The sequence below is a fragment of the Pseudopodoces humilis genome, chromosome 2 (genome assembly GCF_049639895.1).
Source record: "Pseudopodoces humilis isolate 2021_Gansu_Grassland_sample_001 chromosome 2, ASM4963989v1, whole genome shotgun sequence".
NCBI classification, from domain to species: domain Eukaryota; kingdom Metazoa; phylum Chordata; class Aves; order Passeriformes; family Paridae; genus Pseudopodoces; species Pseudopodoces humilis.
In genome coordinates, this window is record NC_142201.1 from 93,514,193 (window position 1) to 93,537,121 (window position 22,929).

The 22,929-nt window shown below is 38.0% G+C and overlaps 1 protein-coding gene across 1 annotated transcript; it reads left to right on the plus strand.

Annotated features, from left to right (window-relative positions):
* Positions 1-112: 112 nt before the first annotated feature.
* Positions 113-22,271, plus strand: ATG3 (autophagy related 3). The gene is made up of 12 exons (XM_005523928.3): positions 113-288; positions 3,013-3,054; positions 6,213-6,262; positions 7,490-7,560; positions 9,329-9,436; positions 11,019-11,068; positions 12,509-12,590; positions 13,107-13,141; positions 13,878-14,033; positions 14,669-14,796; positions 20,273-20,341; positions 21,994-22,271. The coding sequence occupies exons 1-12, from the start codon at positions 217-219 to the stop codon at positions 22,073-22,075; spliced, it is 945 nt and encodes a 314-aa protein (XP_005523985.1). The 5' UTR covers positions 113-216; the 3' UTR covers positions 22,076-22,271.
* Positions 22,272-22,929: the final 658 nt, after the last annotated feature.

Below are 22,929 nucleotides of genomic sequence, written 5' to 3' on the forward strand. Positions count from 1 at the left end.
ACACGCGCGCGCCCTCCGCCCCGGCACCGCCCCTCTCCACCTTCCCGCCCTGCGCGCGCGCACCGCGTGTCGTCACGGGCGTGCGACGGGAGGGGCGGGGGGAACGTGAGGGCAAGGTCACGTGGGCGGAGAGGGGGTGGCGGCCGGGGGAGCGCCTTGCCGAGGGCGGGCGGCCGCTGTCCGTCTGTCCGCCCGTCCGTCCGTCCGATCGCCGCAATGCAGAACGTCATCAACACGGTGAAGGGGAAGGCCCTGGAGGTGGCCGAGTACCTCACACCCGTGCTCAAGGTGCCGGTCCTGCGCGGGAGCCGGGATGGGGAGGAGGGACATCCATGGCCACCCCCGCCTGCGGGCGCAATCCCCTGCCCGAGCCCCGGGAGCCGCTCCGCTTGCCCGGGAGCCGGCTGTCGGTGTTCTTGTCGGCCGGGCCCGAGGAGCTGCGTGGCTGCGGATCTCGAAGGGCGCGGTGCTGGGCGTGCCGGCACAGCCATCGGCCTTCATCCCGCACCGCGCCGGAGGGGATGGGGGAACCCCAGCTGGCGCTCATATCCCACTGGGAGCGGGGAACATCAACCTGGGAGGAGCGGGCCTTTCGAAGAACAGGTGTTGCTGCTCCTGCTTCTCAAGGAATGACTTAAATGTGTTGCCGTTTTCTGTTAAAGTCACGAAACTTTTATCTGCTTGTGTGTCCAGGAATTGAAATATGAACGTACAGACAGGCTTGAGCCTGGTTTCAGGAATTGCGTTGCAATTGTTATTTTGGGTGAACGGCAACTTTTTCAGCTGACATAAAAAAACCCAAACCAAAACAACAAAATTAGCCACACCTTCATTATGCGAGCAGGTTTTACATAGCACAACTTACTCCTGGCTCAGAATTACAGTATTAATACAAGCCTCTGTGCACCAAAGTAGTTGAGAATAGCAGAAATGAGCCATTGGGTCATTATAAGAGTAGGCAGTGCATCTGTTAGAGTTCCTGTTACTGCATATTTAGATACAAACAAAATACGGTTTTCTGCAGTTGTTAGACTACATCTCATTGTCTGACTCTTATTTGCAAACAATTTTATTTAAACCCCAGCTTTATATATGAGTGCTTAACTTGGCAGCAGTTTTTTTCACTACAGATTTTGATACTTCTGCATGCTTTTGACAAAACACTTGTTTATGACAGCAGTCTCTCTGCCTGTGGCTTTGTGGTTTGACCTTATATGTGCTTTGCACCCTGCAGCTTACATCTCTGGGCAGAGTGCAGTGACAGTCAATTATTAATTGAACTCGTCCCTCTGTGGTATGTGGGATGCTCTTGTCTGGATAGTGGACCTTCCTAGAATTGCCCACCAATGTGAAATGTATGGGTTGCAGTGAAGCTGTGGCATGGGAAGGTGAAGTGAGTTGTTTAGGATAGTACAGTTGTTGTACGGCTGGTGGTAATAGTGGATGAATTAACGTGTCCGGATGGATTATTGGGACGAGGCAGGAGTAGAACCTTCCAGAAATGGAAGGTGTTGATATTACGTGTATATGTTCCCTTTACATGGGGGAAGTAAATACTCCAACTTCTTAACTTTTGAAAGAAACTAGACCTGCATCTCTCACAATCAAAGAATTTACTTAGATGGAGAAATGAACTATTTACCCTCAGGGAAGAGAGGATGGATATTTTATGTGTTTTCTTTCTGTAATTCCAGAGACGCAAGTTTGTGCATGTTCCCTACTGTTTATGGTTCATTTTGAGGAGAACCAGTTAGTTGTCTCCACTGTGGTGTTGCACAATGCGTTACTGAGGATTCTGAGTTTTATAGCAGTTCAGATTACTTTGATTTCAGTCATGTAGCATATAATGATGCTGGAATGTTTGTACAGCTGCTGTTTTCCCTATCTTTATCTTGTTCTTAAGTGTATCTTTCTTAGAACTGAGGCAGAAAGGCAGTACCATATGAAATAGGTGTGCTCCTTTCATTTTCTCCAGTACAGGTGATAGCACATATTGGGGGAAGGAACAAGAATAACTGAGTTTAGCTGGGGTTGCTTTTCTTCAGTATTTTCTGACTGATTGACTACAGTGAAGTTGTGGCTGGAAGCAAGGTATTTTCAGTTGATGCTTTTAGTCTTGATAGGAAAAAAAATAGGTTCCTTAGGGCAAGTAGTCAGCTATGCCACGGTTGATATTGTATTTTCTCAAAAGCCAGTTTTGGATAGCTCTAATACTGAGGAACCGTAGGATACCATGGTACTTGAGACTTTTCTGAAGAAACAAACAAGCCGAAGTCAAAACATATACACTTATTCTAGATTTGAATATGATCCAAGTCATGTTATTCTTAAGCTTCATAAATGTTGCCTTTAATGCCAAAGTACTCAATTTCTCCATGCAGAATAAGTCTGGTGTTTGCTTGCCATCCATTCTTTCATCCACAAAACTCGCCACAAGAATATGCAAAAACGGAAGTAGTTTCCATGAGGTGCATGATGAAGGTGCAGAAATGGGCATTAAAAGAAAGTGTATTGCTACGACTTTGTATTTAACTTTTTCTACCCCAGAGAAAAGTTGTTTTGGTCTTTCATTCATGACTTTTTTCAACTGCAAAACCTCATGTTGTTGTGTTGCAGTGCTGTTCAATGCCTAGAACTCTGGAGTCCTTGACAGTTACAATCACTGATTCCAGCTGATTTTCTGTTTCTTACTGCCAGACGTAATACTGAGTGCCAGTCATCTTTTCTTCATTATTGCTATAATTGGCAGTAGCAAAAAATTATTTTGCATAGGTGATCATTTCTCATAATACATCATATTTTGCAACAAGTAATTTTGGGGAGCCTTACTTCCTTATTTTCTAATGTAAGATGCCAGCAGTTGTGGCAGAGGTTGCCTCCAGGTTGATTCTTGGACCTCTGGACAGAACTAGTTGCAAAATGAAAGTAAAGATGTTTGTCTTTACTATAAAGTGGAGTGTATTGATTTGTCAGCAGTTCTCAACATTTCTAAACTATTTTTTTTTCTTGCAGGAGTCCAAGTTTAAAGAAACTGGAGTGATTACACCTGAAGAAGTAAGTATTTAGAAACTTAAATTTATTTTGAAAGTAATGATGCATTTTTTTTTAATGCAAAATGACCATGTTAAACAGATCATGTCTTTGCCAATTACTGCTTCTTGAAACAATTTCCATGAAGTGAAATTTCTAAGTGGCCTTTTTTACTCTACAGTTGAAGTAGATCAACATAATTTTTCTTGAGATGGCATTAGGCATCTGAATGTGAGATGCTTCTTTCCTTTATTATGCTATGAAAAGGTTGTAGAGAAGCTGGGTCAATAGCTCAGTTTGTCATGGGAGTTCAGGACTGAAGCAGGAATGTATTGATTTTTAAAGTCTTTCCTCTGAAGAGCTCAAAGGGGAGCTTTTATCTTTGGAACAGTCTTTGCTTACCTCTGTTTTGGTTTCTTCCAAGGCTCTGTGAAGATCAGTCCATATATTTGTCCACACCATGTATCCAATGATAATTATTTTTTCCCTCTTCTTCTCTGTAGGCTGCTTTAGGCTGGTTGTATTTTGGATTGCTGCCAAGCAGTTGTATTTTTTTAAGAACTCCAGTGCAAAGAGTAACAGACAGGATTTTTTTCTGAAACAGAACGTTGACTGTGTTGAGCTATTTTAATTTCCTCATTACACTTTTTCTCAAATTAAAGTGCTACTGATCTGCAAATACTTTGTCTTTACAGAGGTCTAATGAAACAGTGTCAAGAATGTTAGGTAGAATGAAAGAAAAATGAAACAATAAAAAAGCCATAAAGATGAGATGGAAAAAAATGGAACAAATGATGACTGATGCAGGTAGATAATGTGGACAGAAGTATTTTTCCTAATACTGTTGTCTGTATTTTTCTACTGTGTTGTCTGGCAAGCAAGAACTCACTCTTCCTCTCTGACACAGAAATACCACACAGAAAACAGGCTTAGCAACATGGTGTTGTCCTGTTTTGATAACCATGTGTGTGTGTATAAATATTCATATATGTTAAACAGTAATACATGATCTTTATTGTATATAAACTAGAATAACAGAGAAAGTCTAGACAAATGTTCTACCAATACATAATCCCTTCATGATTTATGGAAGAAGAATTTGCAGAACTACCGTAAGAAAAGGCACCTTCTATAGAACATAGCAAGAACCACACTGTATTGGATTACACAGTTTGCAGCACTTAAACACCACTGGGAATGTGAATAGTCTGTGTTCTCTGTGTCAAGTGAGATGCTGCTGGGATGAATAAATTGGATCCTTCAAAACAGTAGTCAAGGGAACCGGTTACACAGCGAGATTTTTTGGTAAATTTAGATGTAGCTGGAGAGCGGATCTGCTGATTGTCCCTTTGACAGTCTTTTAACAAGAATAGTTGTTAAAGAAGAATAATGACACTAGGGTGTTGCCTTTGAAGCAATTTGGATTTCTTGGGTAATTTAAGATGTATTTTTAGTCTGAGACACTAACCAGTGTATAGATTTTTGTGGGGTTCCTATGGCTGGCCTCTGAGGATGAATAAATTAAGACTAAAGATGACTCATTAATCAAACTCAACACCTACTCTCTCTTTTCACTTATCTATGTACTTGGTTTAATCTCAAAAAATACTCGCCTGTCATGAGTTCTTACTAGTTAATACCTCCAAAAGATGACACCTGTTTTAATTATGTATGTAAATACAGGGAAATTGTTAAAATGGTTCTCTTCAGGACTAGAAATAAGATGTCCTAAAATTAATCTCCTTCCACTTTCCAGTACTGATTCAGATACAAGATAGCATCAGTGCTTGAGAAGTAGAAAGTGAAACCAGCTAGATAATTTTGCTCCCTAAGGTGAAAAAAATGTAGATGAAATTTCAAATGCTGTTTTAGGGCTGTGTATCTGTTAGACCCACAAACTACACTGTTTTTCATCTTTAGTAATGTATTTCAACACTGCTGTCACAGGGTCCCACTTCCTTGAACAGAGAAGTTTAAATAATTCTGGAGTTTCACTTGTGTTTACAATGTAAGAGATAATGAGTTTTAAAATTTCCCTGTATTTTGGGAGAGTTTGCAGGGTTTTTTAAAAAGGATTCAGTTTTGCTAGAGGCTTCTGTTGAAAATAGGTGAAAGGGAAGCACTTTTGCAGAGATTAAGCCTGTTAATCCATGTGCAGTGCGCACTGTGGTGTTTTCTGCTGCGCTGATCCGCCTCCCTTTGGAGGACGCGGTGAGGAAATGGCTGTGACCCTCTGCAAGCCTGTTATGTCACACTGCAGCAGCTTCTGGGCAGCTGAGGGGGGTGCTGTTATAAAGTGGCACTTCAAGATGAGAAAGCACCTGTAGCAATAGCTGTGCACTTTATATTCCAAAGGGACTGCTGCAAAGCCCACAAAAATCACTTGAGTGCATGCTTGCCTTTGTCAATTTATGTGTACAAAAACAAGCCCAGAGGGTTAGATTTCTGCTGCGGGAATTTTGAGTCTGTATGCAAGTCTAGCGTGACCTTGCTGGCAAGTTTAACATGACAGTATCACTTTGAAATAGTAATGCAATTTTATAAAAATCTTCATCTTTGATACTAAGAACGAGCAGAGTGAATATTTTTAAAAGCTATTTCTTCAGAACAAAGTTACCTGTAAGATTTTTAGTGTACTAAGGAAGTCGTAATCCATTTTCATGTAACATCAGTGATCAACTATTATAGTGATGTCCATTATATAAAATCTTTGTTGCAGTTCTCTGATTCAGTGGATTGATGGTCTTGTTTTTCTTACTGCAAAATTGTTTTGAACAAGGAAAGAGAATTAAACATTGTTTTTTTACATTGAGGTCTTTGTAAAAGTTTGAATAGTGGCAAATTAAAATAATTTCTTTATTACAAAGTAAACAGTCGAAAGTAAAAGGTCCAGATCATTTTTTGGTTCTTACTAGACTGGCAGGTAGTATCACAGCTTTTGAAACACTGAATTTGCTATGGTGCTTAGTAAGCATTTTGGGTTAAGTTGGTTTAATCTTTGCATTTTCATGGTTAGATGAGAAATAGGGTTAAACTAAAGCATTAAGCTGATTGAAACATTTGTTAATTACACAATTAATTGATCAAAGGAATGTGGAACTGAAATACTAATGCTGAGAAAAAACTGGAGATTGTTTCCTTTGGCCATATTTAACAGTAATATTTTTTCCCTGCCTTAACAGTTTGTTGCAGCTGGAGATCACTTAGTTCACCACTGTCCTACTTGGCAATGGTAAGTAAAATAAAAAGAACTGTAGAAAGCTAGCACTCCTACCTGTGCTTTGGTGTGTTTTCCCTGGATTTAGCCATACAGTTGTCTCATTTCAGAGCAGTAAGTGGACTTTTCAAGTAAAACTTTTATGATGGCTTTATATTTAAGTCAGGCAGGGTTTACTAATTGCTATATAGGAATAGTTGAGATGAAGATTTACTTGGGAATTTTTTGTTTGTTTTAAGGTTTTAGGGGAAATAATCTGTTACATACTGTGAATGCTTTTAGTGCTTAGCTGCAGTAGCAGCATGTCTCCCTGGGTTTGTCTTGGTGATGGAAGAAGCAAAGGCCATGTGCAACTGGAATTGCTAGGCAGCTGTAAATGATGTATTTTGACAAGTATTTGTTAATAAATGTATTCAAGTTAGCCCACAGCAGTTCACTTTGTGCAGTGATTGCTCTTGGAAATCCCCTCTGTTTCATGTACAGTAAAGATCCAAATAAAGTATTTGCTTATGTTTTACTGGTGTATTATATTATGAAACTAATGTGCTCCTAAATGAGCATCATCTCTGTAGTTGGTGTCATCAGGGTCTTGGCTCTGTACTGGGCCTCGAATTGCTGAAGGAAAAATTACTGTGTTTGAATCATTGTTTCCCTTACCCTTTGCCACCTCCTTCAGAAAAACATGATGTTGAGTCTGGCAGCAGTTTGGAATGGGCTATTTAGAGTGTTACTCTTATTTCAAACCAAAAACCGCTAAAGGTGAAGGTAAATGCTTGAGTAATGTAAAATTAAAGGTACTTAAGCACTAGTGACTTTCATATTATTATAAATTTATATATATTATTTTATATATTATATATTATTTATATTTATTATGTATTTATAGAGGTCTATTTCTTGCTTTTCTGGATTTGCTTTCTTCAGACATTCGCTACTTTCTTGTTGCTGATCCTAGAAAATGTTATATAGAATAGATTATCCTGTCAACCCATCTTTGCTTGGCCATCTCAAGGTGAAAGTAGTTTTTGAGGCATGAAATGGTTTTGATCTCAGAACAGTTAGGGGTGGCCGAAGTTTCTGACACCATACCAAATGTGTGTAGGGAAGAATAAAGTCATAGCAAGCCAATTCTGAGAATAGGTCAAGAGGATTATATAAAATGTTCCTGACACAATGTGAAAATAGAAGGGTTCTTCTGTTTGCAGGTTATCAAACTCTCAAATGGTGCACTTCATTTTACAGGGCTTCAGGAGAAGAACTAAAAGTCAAAGCTTATCTGCCAACAGACAAACAGTTTTTGGTAACTAAAAATGGTAAGGCTGAAATTTAAATATAAGTGTTCTTAGAACTGACTGGTTGACTGCGCTGTCAGCTCTACTGATTGCCTGTACTGGTAGGGGAGGCAAATACCTCACACTTTGGATGCTCTGGCTTTGCAATATTAAAGAAGTTTTTCCTGCACTCCTGAATTCTTTTTCTTAGACCACTTTATAGTAGAGCTTTATACAAGACATACAGCTTGTATTGATGAAGTATAAATGAACTTTAAACATTACTAACCTCTTTGTCTGTCTTTGCTTCAGCTGATGTTCAGTGCCTAAAACAAAAATATGTTTATTTTCCTCTTTCCTTTGAAAACCCAGGCTATTAAAGTGTTCTCAAAATATTTTTCATAGTGGCACTGATACTTCTAATCCAAGTATGTAGTTAATGTCAATATCTTTGTCAATTAGAATCATATAAATACAATCTTGAATGAATTTTTTATCAGCTTCACAGTTATGTTTATATAATACATGTGGTGACTACCTTTTTAATAGATACGAAGGATAGCATTTTGGCACAACTATAAGGAAATCCAAAATGTGGATTGATATGATACAAAATCCACATTTTGTATCAAAATGTGTCAAAGCTATTAGATGAAGCATAAAAAAGCCTGAGGAGGTTTTTGCCTGCGGAAGGCTGTATTATATGCTTGGATTTTCCTTGCTGGCTTTTGGAGTCATGCAGTGCACTATCATGTGAAAATTACTACAGTAGTGTTGGACATTTTCCTGAGATGGGCCTCATGGTTTGATGGCCAGCTGATCTGCTTTGTTTCTTTTCCTGCCACTACTGTGGTTCTTCATTGCTTTGATCCTTCTTGATCACATTCCAAAATAATGTGTTTCCTGCGGCTGGTGTCGCATTGACCTCCCACCTGAGTAAAAGTTGTGGGCTGTAGTTGAGACTGGGAGCCATCCTACAGACCTCTTTTTTGGAAGTCTTTGGATGACTTCACTTTGGCTTTCACACCCCTTTCATCCCTTTCTGAAAGGTTAAAGAGCAGTTTTCAAATGCTGCATTTTGTGCAACAGATTTGTTTTTCTTCACATTAATAGAAAAGGAAGGAACATTTTGTACAAGGAGCATAGTCCTTGTTTTACACTATTGGAAAATGCCTGCTTGGCCTTAATCAGATATTCAGTCTTTCTTTGACTATTTTCTGAAAACATTATCTAAATCTGTTTGAATGGCTCTGTAACACATATGACAGAAGTTATTCTCAATATCACCTGAATTCTGACCTTCTAAACTTCTAGATGTTAAATTATAATTAAACATACCTAATGTATTGCATAAATAGCCGTTGCAAACTTTCAGCAGATTCTAAGTTTTAAAGCCAAGTGAGTTTGGAAAACTGATGAAAATCCAGGCAAAGCTGTCCTTAGTTATTTACTAATGTGAAGAAAACTTACAGGTTCTCTCCAGTTGTTAGCAAATGAGAAATTAATTCTTTTCTAATCCTTAAGAAATTGGATGAAACTGCTTTAATACTTAACAGAAAGATGAACTTCTAAGGCTACAGCAGTCATTTCATTTTATTTCATTTGCATGAAATAAAATATCTGGTACAGCACATCAACATATTTTTGTAGGTTCATACTTTTGTGCTTGAAATACAGTCATAGGATTCTTTACATAGGGCTATGAAAGATTGCCACATTGTAGAAGGCCTTTTAGGAAAATACCATGCCCCAGTCTGGTTTTATATAAGAATGACTAACTGTATTCTTTTTGTTTTTCCATTTTTTGTAGTGCCGTGCTATAAAAGGTGTAAGCAGATGGAGTACTCAGATGAGCAGGAGGCAATTATAGAAGAAGATGATGGTGATGGGGGATGGGTAGACACTTTTCACAATGCAGGTATTCAAGGTCTTCCTTCAGGCTTTGCATTTGGTAATCTGATTTTCAGTTTCCACCCTTAGAAAGTAAAAGCTTTCTTACATACATGTCTGTGTACCAAAATGTAATCTGAAGGAAATAAGTAACATTATCAGCTACCCACCCGATTGGTACCTGATGTTCAACTGTGCAGCTGTAAATGCTCCTTTTCAGAGATGATGGCAATTATTTCATTATTCTCTTCCTAAAGTTCTAAGAAGTTATTTTAAAATATGAGCTGTGTAGTGACTCATTCCTTAGTAAGGAAATCCTGTGAAGAGGATGTTGGTTTAAATTGTGGATGCTGTACTGAAAAGAAAGATGTTAAGAGATGAGTGTGTGAGATGATTCTTTTTTACAATATGCTCTTTAATGAGCTTGTGTTTATAAAGAAGGCTAAAAAATACTGCTTTATATGAATCTATCTCACTGGCTTTTCTAGCACAGTGTCTTGTAAATACTTCTGTTTTTTTCTAATTGGCAATCGTATTAGTTTTAATCTGTTTCTTGATGTTCTATCATGTGTTAATACAACTCTGTCCTTCAATGATGTTTTCTCCACCATTTCTAAAAGCACTTCTCTCAGTTTTTACTTTCTTCAGTGTAAATTTTTTTTGCTGTAATGTGGAGAAAGTTCTCTGAATAGTTTGCCGGCATGGGGAGAAAAAAGGTTGGACATGATGCCTTTTTTTTGTAGACTGGCAATTCTTAAAGACATCATAGTTTTTAATCGAGTGCTCCCACACCAAAGAAATAATTTGGAATAGCTTTGTCCTTGAATTGAGTGTGCAGTATCCATCCCTGCTGTGAATAGACTCCTCTGCCAGGTTTTTCCTTTGAGAGTTGACTGGCTTGGGCACCATACAGTACAGCACAGCTGCAACACCCTGACTAAACCTTGCCGGGTCTCTAAATGCTGTCAGATGAGATAAAATCAGGAGTTAATCAGATAAATGTACTCTGTCAAAGCAGAATCTTGGCACATATCCCAAATGATACTGTGTGAGAACTGCAGTAAAACTGGAAAGCTAATGGGCAGAAACTCAGGAGTGGACACTACTATGATTTGGGGTGGTTTTATACCCCCACTTCCCCTCAGCTAAAAGCATTAAGTGCTTTGCTACATTTTGCTTTGTCATTGCTTTCAGGAAGCTCAGAAATACTCATAAATGCTTGCCTTTTTCAGGGAGCTGAGTTTCATTATTGTGATGTGAGTGCCTGTCCTGAACTCACTTTTATGCAAAAATACCTTAAAATAGAAGTCCAGATTTGCAGAGTTCCATCACAGACTTTTTAAGACATGGCACATCTCTGCTGTAGTGCTCTGTATTACTGGTATGGTTTGCTTAGGGATGTCCAGCACTAATCATGTTTCACCAGTATAAGAAAAATGATACAAATAATACAAATACCAGATGAACAGCCTCTCACATATTGAGGTTGTTGTGAGATGTGACTTGGAAAGATGAGACGCTGCTTTCTGAAATGCTTGCAAACTCTTTCTATGCTGTTCTCTAACCAAGAACCGAGTTTTTTTAACACAAACTTCTTGTTCAATTTACAGGTATAGTGGGTGCAACAGAAGCAGTTAAGGAGATCACACTAGACAGTAAGGTACTTGTTTCTAAATTTTTCTGTTGCTTTATTACAGACCTGAAGGTAATAGTAGTTTCACCAGTGGCAATCTAGTACTCCCTGTGAAAGATTAAATTATACTTTGTCACTAATTGTTTTGCAGATGTACATTGATCCTTGGAGCCTGTGATATGAGTCTAAGCATGTGCATCTCCTTATTGCTGCATTTACTGAGCCATTTGTCTTTTGGAAATGTCTTTAGCCAGTGTGCTTCTGTGCCAGGCTTCTACAAAGTGAAAATGAAATTCTGTTTAAAGTGATGCCACATGTTTGTGTTCCAAGACATTAGTGTTTGGAAATCCAGTGTAAAGAAATTTTTATATGGAAAAGTAATGTGGGAATGTGAAGTATTTATTTGTGATATTCAACTACAGCAAGCAGGCTTTTAACTCATTGGTCCAATTTGACAGGTTTTGCTCTTCAGTTTAGAACTTTACCTGTTTAAATGTATATATGTTATGAAGTCCTCAGTTTCTGCAAGAATCACTTCAGCAGGAGAAAATGCTGAAACTTAGATCCTCAGGAAGTACTTGAAATGCAAATGTATTGGCTAGCAGGTTTAAGAAACATGGAAAAAGTCACAGGGACACAAAATGCTTTTCAAGATGAGTCTGTAAGGGAAGTACTGTCTGGGTGCTCTGAGAGTTTAAATCATCCAAGAAGCTTTAGATTCTAAAAATTAGGGGGAAAGAAAATGGGCTGCCCCATGCTGCTGCATAATTATAAAAAAGCTCAAAATGATATTGATTTGATGAACTGTGGAGTGCAGGTATTCCAAATTACTTTGCTGAATATAGTAAAAATACTGCTTTTTTACAAGTTGGTAACATGAGGGTGGAAGAAATACTCAAGGAATAACTAAAGTTGAGCACTTTTTCTGCAAAAGTCTTGCAGAATGTTGCTGTGATTCATAACTGCTGTTGTGTGTTTTGCATTGAATTTAATTTCTATAGTATGTAGAAAAACTTGCTTGCTTGCAGGTCCAGTCCAGGACAGTTCTTTCCTGCTGATGTTCTGTTTGACATTGCACTTTGTAACTTAGTTTCTTATTGGTTTGGGCTTTTTAAATGAAAAATCAGCCACCTGGTGCTCGGAATTAGACGCGTTTGAGACAGGTGGATCTTTCGATTGTTTAACACTATGGTCGCTTTTCTTTGTTTAGTAATTAAATCATTCCAGATTGCAAAGTCAAAGGAAAACTTTTTTAATGGGGTTTTAATGTCATACTAGGACTTTGAAACTAGGATGAGTTATTAAGCAAATATTTGAGTTCAGTGTAGTCCTTCTTAATATTTCAGAAATTATCTTTCTGGATCACTGAATGTGTTGACAGGACTTAACATCTTAAATTTTTTGGGGCTGTTAGGCAATGCAGTTGCAACAATCATTAAAGCAGCATTTTCAATTTAACTTCTAAAGGATAATATAAAAATACCAGAGTGTTCAGCATCTTGTGAAGATGATGATGAGGAAGATGAAGGAGAAGCTGCAGACATGGAAGGTATTTCTTTAAATTTGGTAGATATATTTTATTTCAGGTCTTTAACTGAAGCAGTACACTCTAAAACACCACTCATTCTTTGCAAGGAATTCATGCTGAAAATTTTCAGTAGGCCTGTGCTCTTCAGTGTCTTTTGTATGGCTTTATTGATGCATGTTTACTCTAACTTGTGTGCCAAAAACCTGAGTGAATGTTAGTGATTGGAAAATTGTGTAGCAGAACAGATCTAAGAATGTAAAAATTAGGGATTTAGCACAGCTTCCTTCCAGCTTCATGCCTACACTTAAACTCAATCTGCCTATATAAAATCACTGAAGTATTGCTCCTCACCTCCATACTGTAGTCTTGGTCAAATTTGTCTTTAAAAAGGGATAGGCTGGTTTGGGTATTGGGAAGTTTACCCGAATAATACTTTTTTAGGTAAATGTAGATTATTTTAAAAGTAGTTGTTTATGAATGGCAAATATAATGACTGGCTACAAGCTGAACACAGAATTTTATGGGTCTTCTTTTCAGAGTATGAAGAAAGTGGGCTATTGGAGACAGATGATGTGAGTGAACAGTTCTCTATCTTGTTACAATATAAGCACAAGCAAAGTAAAACTACTGATGACAAATGGCTGAAATAACAAGCTAATGAGTAGCAGGGTTACTGAGCTTGGATTCCTATGGATTTGTCTCCTGCCAATCTACTGTACTAACTTGAACCCTTGGATCCTCAGAGAATTTGTCCACAGAAATTTTCCTTGGTTTTGCTAATCCTTTTTGCTCTGCCTGTACACACAGAGCTGTATTCATGAGAAGTTAAAAAATGCAGTGGTGGTTCTTGGGGCTTACACAGGGAGCATGAGTGGCCTGTAGGTTCAGTAGATTACAGCAATCCATCAGACTTCTCTGAGGGAAAACAGAAGGCCTCATTATTTGTGGTACTAAGCCAAGGTCTTCATGAACCTGCACAAACTGAGACCTTTGTCATCTGGATTTCATTGGAGTTGTTATTTGTGAAAGAAGGTAGGGGATGTAACAACATAGCTGTCTACTTCCTTAAGAAATTGGACCTTTTTTGAAAAGTGAAAAAACCCGCCAAAAATAAAACCAAAAAATACTTGTTGGGGGAGAAACTGATACTTCTAATTTAGAAATAAAAACAAACCATGTGTTGGGGTTTTTTTGTGCCCACTTAAGAACATTATTAAAAGTTTTGCAGTTTTACATAACTACTTAGGATGGGAAAAGAGGGAACCCAAGCAAGACTATACTAATCTTGTTATTTTTACCTTGAACCAGGCAACACTTGACACAAGACAGATTGTAGAAGCTAACAAAACTAAAGTTGATGTTGGAGGGGAAGATGCTATTCTACAGACTAGAACCTATGACCTCTACATCACTTATGACAAATATTACCAAACTCCAAGGCTCTGGTTATTTGGATATGATGAGGTATATCTATGTTGGGGTTTTTTTTCTACTTCTTTGAAATTAGACTCACTGTGTCAAATAGAAAGGTTATTTTGTTGCTTATTCACAATAGAAATTTAAAGGAAAAAATGGTGAGAAAACCATTAAGGAATATTGGCTTGTAGGCAGGACTTTTATTGTACTTGCAACAAATTGGAACAATTTCACTGAAAACTGCACATAAGTGAGCACATTCTGAAGGAAGCCACTGGTATTTTTGTTAGCACTGTAGAATTGGTAATTACCCCAGTAAACTCAGTCAAGTAAGCAGGTATGTATTTTCATCACCTGGAGAAGGAAAAGAATATATAAACAGTTCTTCCCTTTAATTACCAGGTTTTGTGAGTTAAAGTTGGGTAGGGCCCACTGCTCAAATACTGAGGTGGGAACCTAGTTGGTTGTCAAATAAATTGACTTCACCACTCAAAGGAAAATCTGTGCAGTACTATTTCTATACCATATGGATTGTAACACACTCAGTTCTTTCACTGTACCTTCAGAACTTTTATATTTTAGATGCCTGTAATTTCTGGGGCATCATCTTTTACTGATGTTAGAAAGGAGCAAGATTCTTTGTCAGTAACGCTTTTGTTCTCGTGTTCCTTGTTCCTCTACAGCAGCGGCAGCCTTTAACAGTAGAGCACATGTATGAAGATATTAGTCAAGATCACGTCAAGAAAACAGTGACCATTGAAAACCATCCTCATCTTCCTCCACCTCCCATGTGCTCAGTTCATCCATGCAGGTAAGTCTTTGTTTCTGGTCTGATAGACACAGATACAAGGCACTTTGCTGCTCTTGTTAAGGATTTTGTTTAGGTTTTCTGGACATATTTCTACAATTGGCTGTTGTGGTGGTCTGTTCGCGTCTGAGGCAGTATGAAAGGAGGAGATCAGCAATTCTGAGTTCATTCCTCTCTGCAGCCAGTGTGTTCTGCAGTTAGCTCTGTCTTCTCGGATCAACTTGCTTTTTTAACTCAGCTTCCCTGTGTACTCCAGAAGATGGCAGACTACCAGAACTCGAGGAAATACAAGTTTTATCCTCTTGTCTACTTTTTGGGGAGGGTAGAAGTACAGTGTATACTTTGGCAGCAGAAAAAGCTATTTGAACATTAAACAGCAGTTTCTTATTTTATGTTAACTACCTTGTGCTCCCCTTTAAACTTTACATAGATTAATAGACATCTGTGATTGTCACACCGAAATGTTTGTTGACCACAACTGCAAAACACTGTTGTTTTTATTGGGTATTTTCTGTTCCATTTTCCATGTTTCTCACCCAAGACATAGAGAGCCTGTAGTTCGACTTGCTGCACAGTTATTTTTTTCTAGGACTTTGAAAGGCACAGCTTATCTTAGATGTAGACCCTAACATCCTTTTAGGTGTCTTAGTGTTACAGAACCAGTATCTGAAACAGTGTAATTCCTCTTGACAATATGAAGTTCCAGGAGATACAAGTTTGGGGTTTTATCTTTTAAGAAAAGATACTCTTCATATGATTGTATATGTTTAAAAGAAAAAATTCAGGGTTCAGATTTCCCATTTAAGTTTAATTTCCTTTGACTTAAACACTTTGGATATCCATGTGACTAGCTGAGTGTCAAATAATCAGCTGATTGTTGACAAGCTTGTGGTCATTTTCACAGACTCAAAGCATTCTTGCTTCTGATTTAGCATTTATTTGTTCATCTGTCTTTAGAGAAGAGAGCAAGGGAACTTTGCAAAAAGTATTTTATAGCTAATTTTGGTCTTATGAGAATATATATTCATGTGCTTTGTAATCTGTGTCTCATGTTTCTTGCAATTCACAGTTCATTAGCCACTGCAAAATGTTTGTTTTCACCAAGCAGTCAGACGTACATATGGACAGTATTGAGCAGAGAAGCTGTTGTACAGCTGGGAAATAACTTCTTCCACTCTAGTGGTATAGCAGAAAATTTTTGAGTTGTAAAGTTCATTCTTGGTCTTTAAATCATCAGGTTTAAGTCTGTACTAACATGAAAATATCAGTATGGGTGCTCAAGAGTAATACAAGAAGCAGAACTGGGAGAACTGTAAAGCAAATAATAAAGAATAGAACATAAAACAACATAAGGGCTCTGTTAATCTGTGGGACCCCACCACATGTTGAATACTACAGTACAGCTCTTGTAATCTGTTCTGTAGTCTGTGAGGTGAAGGAAGACTAAAACTGGAAAATATATGGAGATTTGTCTGGGATAACTGAAGTTATAAAGCTCTTTCCCATAAGAAATTATTCAATAATCTGTGACCCTTAATATTTGAAAAAAGCTGAGCAGGGAGTTGTGATATTGGTGACCTTTACTATGAATGACACAGGAGGTGAAGTAATAGGATTTAAGTTTTCTTCAGCAGTGAAACTGGTGGTATAGAATGCTACTCTGCTGGCATGTTCAAAGCCAGAAAAGATTCATTTCTGCACACACCACCTAACTAAAATAAATACTTATTTAAGCAATAATATGTTAATGAAATAAGAATTTGTCAAGGTTATTAAACGTATAGTTACTGGAAGGGTTCAGAATAAGAAAGTCCCTGGATAATTTCCAGCATACTGCTGGAAATGAGTAGTGCTTTGGACAGAGCGTTTATGAGGTGCTTGTTCCAGCCTTTTTATTGAGCATGTATGCTAAGATAGTATATATACACATACATATATATATAAACACATATACACATATCTAGAGAGAGTACATATATATATAGATAGAGAGAGTACATATATATAGGAAGCAGAATGAGGTAGATCTTTGGTTTGATCCAGTAAGGTGTTCTTGTACCTTGTATGAACATATCAGTCTTAAACTCAACTTGTTAGTGACTTGGTTTTATTGTTCGCAGTGTGAAGGATTTTGGACAAAAAATGTATGCAGCTTTTTTGTGCAACTAGTGTTTTTGAAGGAGTGTCAAGTGGGAGGAATGTAGGAGATCTTAGCAGACTGACTGTAAAGATGATTAATAGGAGAAAAGGAGGAAAAAATCCTGAAGCCAAAATTTAATTTACTTTGCGTTTGCTGGAAGCCGTGCTAGTAAATGGTTTGGGAAGAAGATCCTGTTGATGCAGATTTGGAGGGCACTCAGAACAAAGAAAGGTGCAGAGGTATTTGGGCATGACAGCCCTCACTGACTAGGTAGAACTGTGGGGTTTATACTGGGCTGTCACTGCAATGTTATCTGCTTAATTTTAGTCATTACTTGGCAGAGGTGTTAGCAGTGCACTGCTAATCTGTGAATTTGGGTTGAATTTCTTCACAGGTGAGAGCCCTGTGGTCATGTTTTCACTTCATCCTCTGAATCCAGTGAAGTGCCAGTTCCTTTGTTATAATCTACACTTATGCTTGAAGGAATGGTTTATATCATGAGACGTGCTTCAGCTTTAAACATGAAAGAGATGATTGATAGTGAAGTGAGACGGGTTTGTTCCTAGTCTTAAAATTGGAGGGAACTGTAGGCCTTCTGAAAAAGCAGTGTCACGGATCTGCAACTGTTTAACACTGGAAAGAATTTAAAGGGTAGTGTTGAGGCTCTGAAGAAACAGGCTAACAGCATCTCTAAAATGGAGATTTTAAGTATGTTTCTTTACCTTCCAAGGTCAGCTATTCTGTTTTTTCAAATTGGTAAGGCTAACAGCTAAGAAGGTCTAGGCCTCTGAATAAAAACTAATAGCCAAACTGTTGCTTTGTTTTTAATTCAGCTACTAGTGTTTAGTTATGTCTGCTGATGTTGCTTCTCATCGTGTTACAGAATTGTGTAATGTAGGATATTTGTATGATTCCAAACATTTTTCTTGCATTGTGAGTATCCTCATGTCAGGCATCAGAGAAAAGAAAGAAACAGCGATTGGATGCCACTGTCAGCTCCTTGAGATGGCTTCTATTTTGAGCAGTTAGTGAAAATTGTTCATCTTACAGCTCTTCTGTAAGTTGTAGTTCTGTCAGCATTTTTATGGTACTGGAAGGAACATAGTCAACTTCCTCTTTAATTGCTGTAAAGTGCTTTAATCATGATTCTCAGCTTTTTCTGTGGGTGTTATGAAGGGACTATCAAACAAGTTAACTACTAAACACATTTGCAATTAAATCGTAAGTACTTGTACTGATTCTAAGGACTTATTTTTCTCCATTTCAGAATAAATAATGATAGGCTTCTGAACTTTTTTTACTTCTAATGTACTCTAAATATATGCAGGGAAAAATTTCTAGATAGCAGGATATTTTAGCTTACATTTCTTCAAAAGTTATTTCTTTCCATTGTAGTGTATTTATATATTTTACGTTAATTCCCCCAAGTTTTCTTACAGAAGGAGACTGAAAACAGGGAGCAAACTTTACAAAGTTTTTAAAGCACCTGCAAAGCTTTTCATGAGTAACTGTGTGACAATGACAATGACCATTACTCTGTGGCCATTAAAGAATTTGAGGTACCTGAGTAGTTCCTAGAAAACAGAAAAGATCAAATGTCATTAAGATGTATGAAGTTGAGCCAGTATGCTGTTAAAGACTTCTGATGGCTGCATGGTGACTTGTATTCTGCGCCAGTAAGAAAAATAATCCAGATATGCATAAGGTCAAAACTTAAGTTTTGGCAGTGACCGGGTTCCTACAGAAGCAGCTGGCCTTGGCACCTGTAATGGCATGTGTTTCACAGGGCATCAAGGGGATCCAGAATTGGAATCAGCTCTGAGGGTTAGTTGACTTGCAAAGACCAACAGTAAATGACAAATGCTGACCTTTAATATTTCCCCAGACTTGCATGTTCCTGTTTACAGTGTCTTGGTAACTTTGCAGCAGCTTCCTTCCTTGTTTGCAGTCACTGGCAGCATGTTTAACCTCAGAGGTGACTACTAAATGCCAGTTGCTGGGCAGCTGTTTAGATTGACGTACTGGTATCAAGGCATGGTTAAGAGTTACGCAAACTCTGCTTCCCACTCATCCTTATTCTCTGTTGGAACTTTGGTTGTTTTGGGATGGGTGTTTTAAACTACTCACTCACCTGCAGTGCTGTGTAGATGGATGCCCATAGCCCTGTATTATGTCACTGGTGAAGATTACCTACAGAATCATCTATTTAAAACAAGGTTGAAGTATAGATAAAAGTAAGATTAATGATACAACTGGGAGTTTGTGTTACAGATACGATAAATAAAACTTAATTTAACACACAGTAATTCTCCCCTCTGATTTGAAATGTTCTTCATCCCTTAGTTTATGGGATAGAAGAACTGCCTTGAACACAAGAGCAATACTTCCAAATTGTAACTGGTCATTAAAAGATTTGAAGTCTTTATCATTAAGGATATTCCAAACTATAGCAGACAAGGTCCTGAGTGTTCTGTTCTAGTTGGCTGCTCATTGAGCAAGGAGGGTTTTAGACTAGGTGATGACCAGTCTCTTCCAGCCCTGGCTATTCAGTAATTTAATGTTGTATTCCCAGGACCAGCTTTGTTACACAAATATTGTGTGGCTCATAGTAGGTCTGGGATGTCACTGGTGAGAATGTAAAAGCTTAGTGACCTGAGGAAATGTTTATCCTTCCCTGTAGTGCTTTACAGTAACAGAGTTACAAGAAAGAAGAAACTGGCTTAGAAACTGCTGATTTGCCATAGAAGCCAAGTTACCACCAGAGAAAGTTTCCATACCCTAGACCAGTCTTAGAGCAATAGTTATGAATTTATGCAGGGTTGATTTAATCTGCCTTTCCTAAGAAACTATGAAATGCTTTAGTGTTTTAAAGCTCTTCAAGTTTTACAAGTTTCAGTTCAGCAGAGGCAGCTGAAAATGCTACAGCAGTTTCTAGACATCATCTTCAAGGGTCATCTGGGAACTTCTGGTGGCTGACTGCTGGTCAGTGTTACCTTCTGGGGACTTACGTGGGGGCTTTATTGGCAATCAGCAATTGAAAGTTACGCTGCTGTCAAGCAGGTGTCCATTCACTGTCGTGGTGCTCTGTCTGCATTGTAGTGTATAACATTTTTGCTTTCCATGGGAATGTCAGGAGCTGTTAAATAATGTTACATTCATCACTTAATGTTAATTTTCAGTTACTGTTGCTATTTTGCTTTCTCAGTCAACTGAAAATTTCTTTTTGCTGCTTCTGAAGCTAATGGTCCAAAATTATTTAATTTGCACAAAACCTATTCTTGCTGATGAAGAGGGAGTTGCCTCTTCCTTAAAATATTTTGTTCTGATCTGTTTTTTCAGGCATGCAGAAGTCATGAAGAAAATAATCGAGACTGTTGCAGAAGGTGGAGGAGAACTTGGAGTTCACATGTATCCTTTTTCATTATTACACAGATTCTTGGAGACTTCTTGCAGTGTAAGGTCTGTTACCTCAAGCTGAAACACAGTTGTGTGTAAAAGCAGTGAACAGCAGCTTGGGGTAGCTCTTGCTGGAGTTTTGGGATGAGCTCCTTCAACAGACTCCACTCAGTTTTTGGGGGAACATGAGGTGGTGTAAGGCAGAAGCAGTGGGGAAAGCAGGTAGGTTTGAAGGGACAGGGCTGAACCCTTGTTTGTAAGGGTGTGAAGGATGTAGTTGTGAGCATGAAACAGAAATAGCAGTGTAGGAAGATGAAACCGGAGGTTCACAGACTCCATACAGAGTGTAATCGCTGCTTTGCAAAGCAGCTTTTGTTTTAGATTTTAATCTGAAATTAATTTCTGAAAGGTTAGAGGTCCCACTATTCTCTATTCTGCATGTGGGCAATATCTTGGTAAAACAACATTGCTGACAAAAAGCAATAAAAATCACTTCAAACAACTCTGGACATCAATATCACGTCTCACAATTGGAATTTTTGTTCAGGAAGCTGAGGGTTAGTTATGCTTTGTAATAAATTGATAGTATACTTTCTGACTGGAGCAACCTCCCTAATAAAAGCAAGTATGTCCTTTCAAAATAGTGTTCTTTGCTGCTGTAAGGCAAATAAGCAGGAATTACTGAGGCAGCTGGAGGTCCTGAATCAATAAAATTCTCATTTACTTTATGAGTTGAGACTTGCTTAATTTGCGCAACAAGCAACTGGAACTGAACTGAAAAATAACTTGTCTGTCACAGTTGTTCAAGACTCCTAGTCCTCAGTAGTTGCAAATAGCTTTTTTTTTTTCTTTCTTAATCACTTAACAAACTGGGGCATTTTTAACATTTCTTTACTCATTTTCATGTATTTCCTGTTTGTGAAGAAATGGTCTGTGAGACTATTACGTCAAAACAGTTTGGTTTACTTACATCCAGTACCAACTGACTTAAGTCAGTTGAAAGTAGTGATTTCTGTTAATTTTTCAGCTCCCTGCCTGCCTCTTTCCCACATGGACAGAGACTTTAGATTGTAATTATTCAATATACTCCAGACTGCAAATTCAGGCCCAACATGCATTTGAAGGTGATGTATACAAGGGAACTCTTCTCTGCAAAGGCAGGCTGTTCAGCTTGGTAAAGCTAATCTCTGTACTTTCCCTTCTGAACAGGCAGGAGCTCTTTCAAAGGATGGCTCAGAATAGGAGCAGATCTCTTTTTTCTGAGCCCCTGAAGTACTGAGGAAGGGAGCCTTGTTTCCCTGCAACTACAGGAAGGTTAGATAGGGATTAACCTCACTGGGTACAATTCACCTTAGTATTAGTTAATAACAAATATTAAGAATGTAAATGGAATTGGTAATGTTTCTCTGGTGTCTGCAAGATACATTGAAAACAACTCCTTGTTTCCTTCATTAACTTAAACCAGGAAGGTCTATTTTTGGTCAAGCATCAGAAGTCATTGCCGGAATTCTGCCATATTAAACTCCTAGTCTCCTAACTCTAAAGTAGCTAGGTGTTATTTTCCTATTAGCAAGAGATACTGCTGAGCAGACCATTGAATGTGACTTCTGCTTTGTTTTGCAGGATTTCTACCTATTGTACATTTTCCTTAATAATAAACTCAGGTACCTTCTTATTTTCTTGAAATTTGTACAGGCGGTCATTCCAACGATAGAATACGACTACACAAGGCACTTTACGATGTAACTAAAATAAGAGATGTGTTCCTCTAATTATCGAATCTTTTTTTAAATAACCCATCCATGTGACTTATACAACATTATACACAGTTTCTGTAACTAATCTTTTATCAACTTGATGCATTAAAATAAAATGTTCCATTACCAGCCTTTTTAATAAAAATCTCTGTGTGTAATATAAATAAATCACTTTCATTCCAGTACAGATGCTGCACTAAGAGGTGGGATTTTTTTCCTCCTTAATTCCTCTAATTTCTTTCCATGAGATTATTTTTGTGTATGTTGGAAACTGAAAGCTGCTTTTGTAGCAGAAGCCTAATAGTTTTGACTTTGTAGCTGATTCCTAAAAATGTGCATTTTTTTATTTTTTCCCCTCATATTTAAATTCACTTAAGAGCTTTGTGGAGAGCTTTTTCTCAGCTATAAATGGTTAAGTTTCATATTGATCGAGGAAGTTTTTAAAAGATGAAAAAAATAAGTGGTTGTCTTGTTAGGAAAGTTTGACTACAGCTTAAACAACTGTAACCAGTCTTTGAAAGGTGATTTACACTTGAGCAAGACTAGAGATGGAATATTTGGGGAGGCAAGGGAGGAATATTGATGATGTAGTCTGTTTGTTTTGTAATAAAGAACAGTCATATTGACAAAGATACAGCTTGAGGGTAAAGGGAAAGGATTGCTATGGCAGAGCAAGGTTCAATCTTGATTGTCTGCCTCAGCTACATTAATTGCCAGCCCAGTAGCGTGGTTTCCTCCTTGAGATGAACATACATGGAGTTGTTTGTGGGTTCAGATATTGCAGAGGCATCCAGGCTTTAGCAGACACTTTCTGCTAAAAATGTAATGTTTTTATTAATGAAA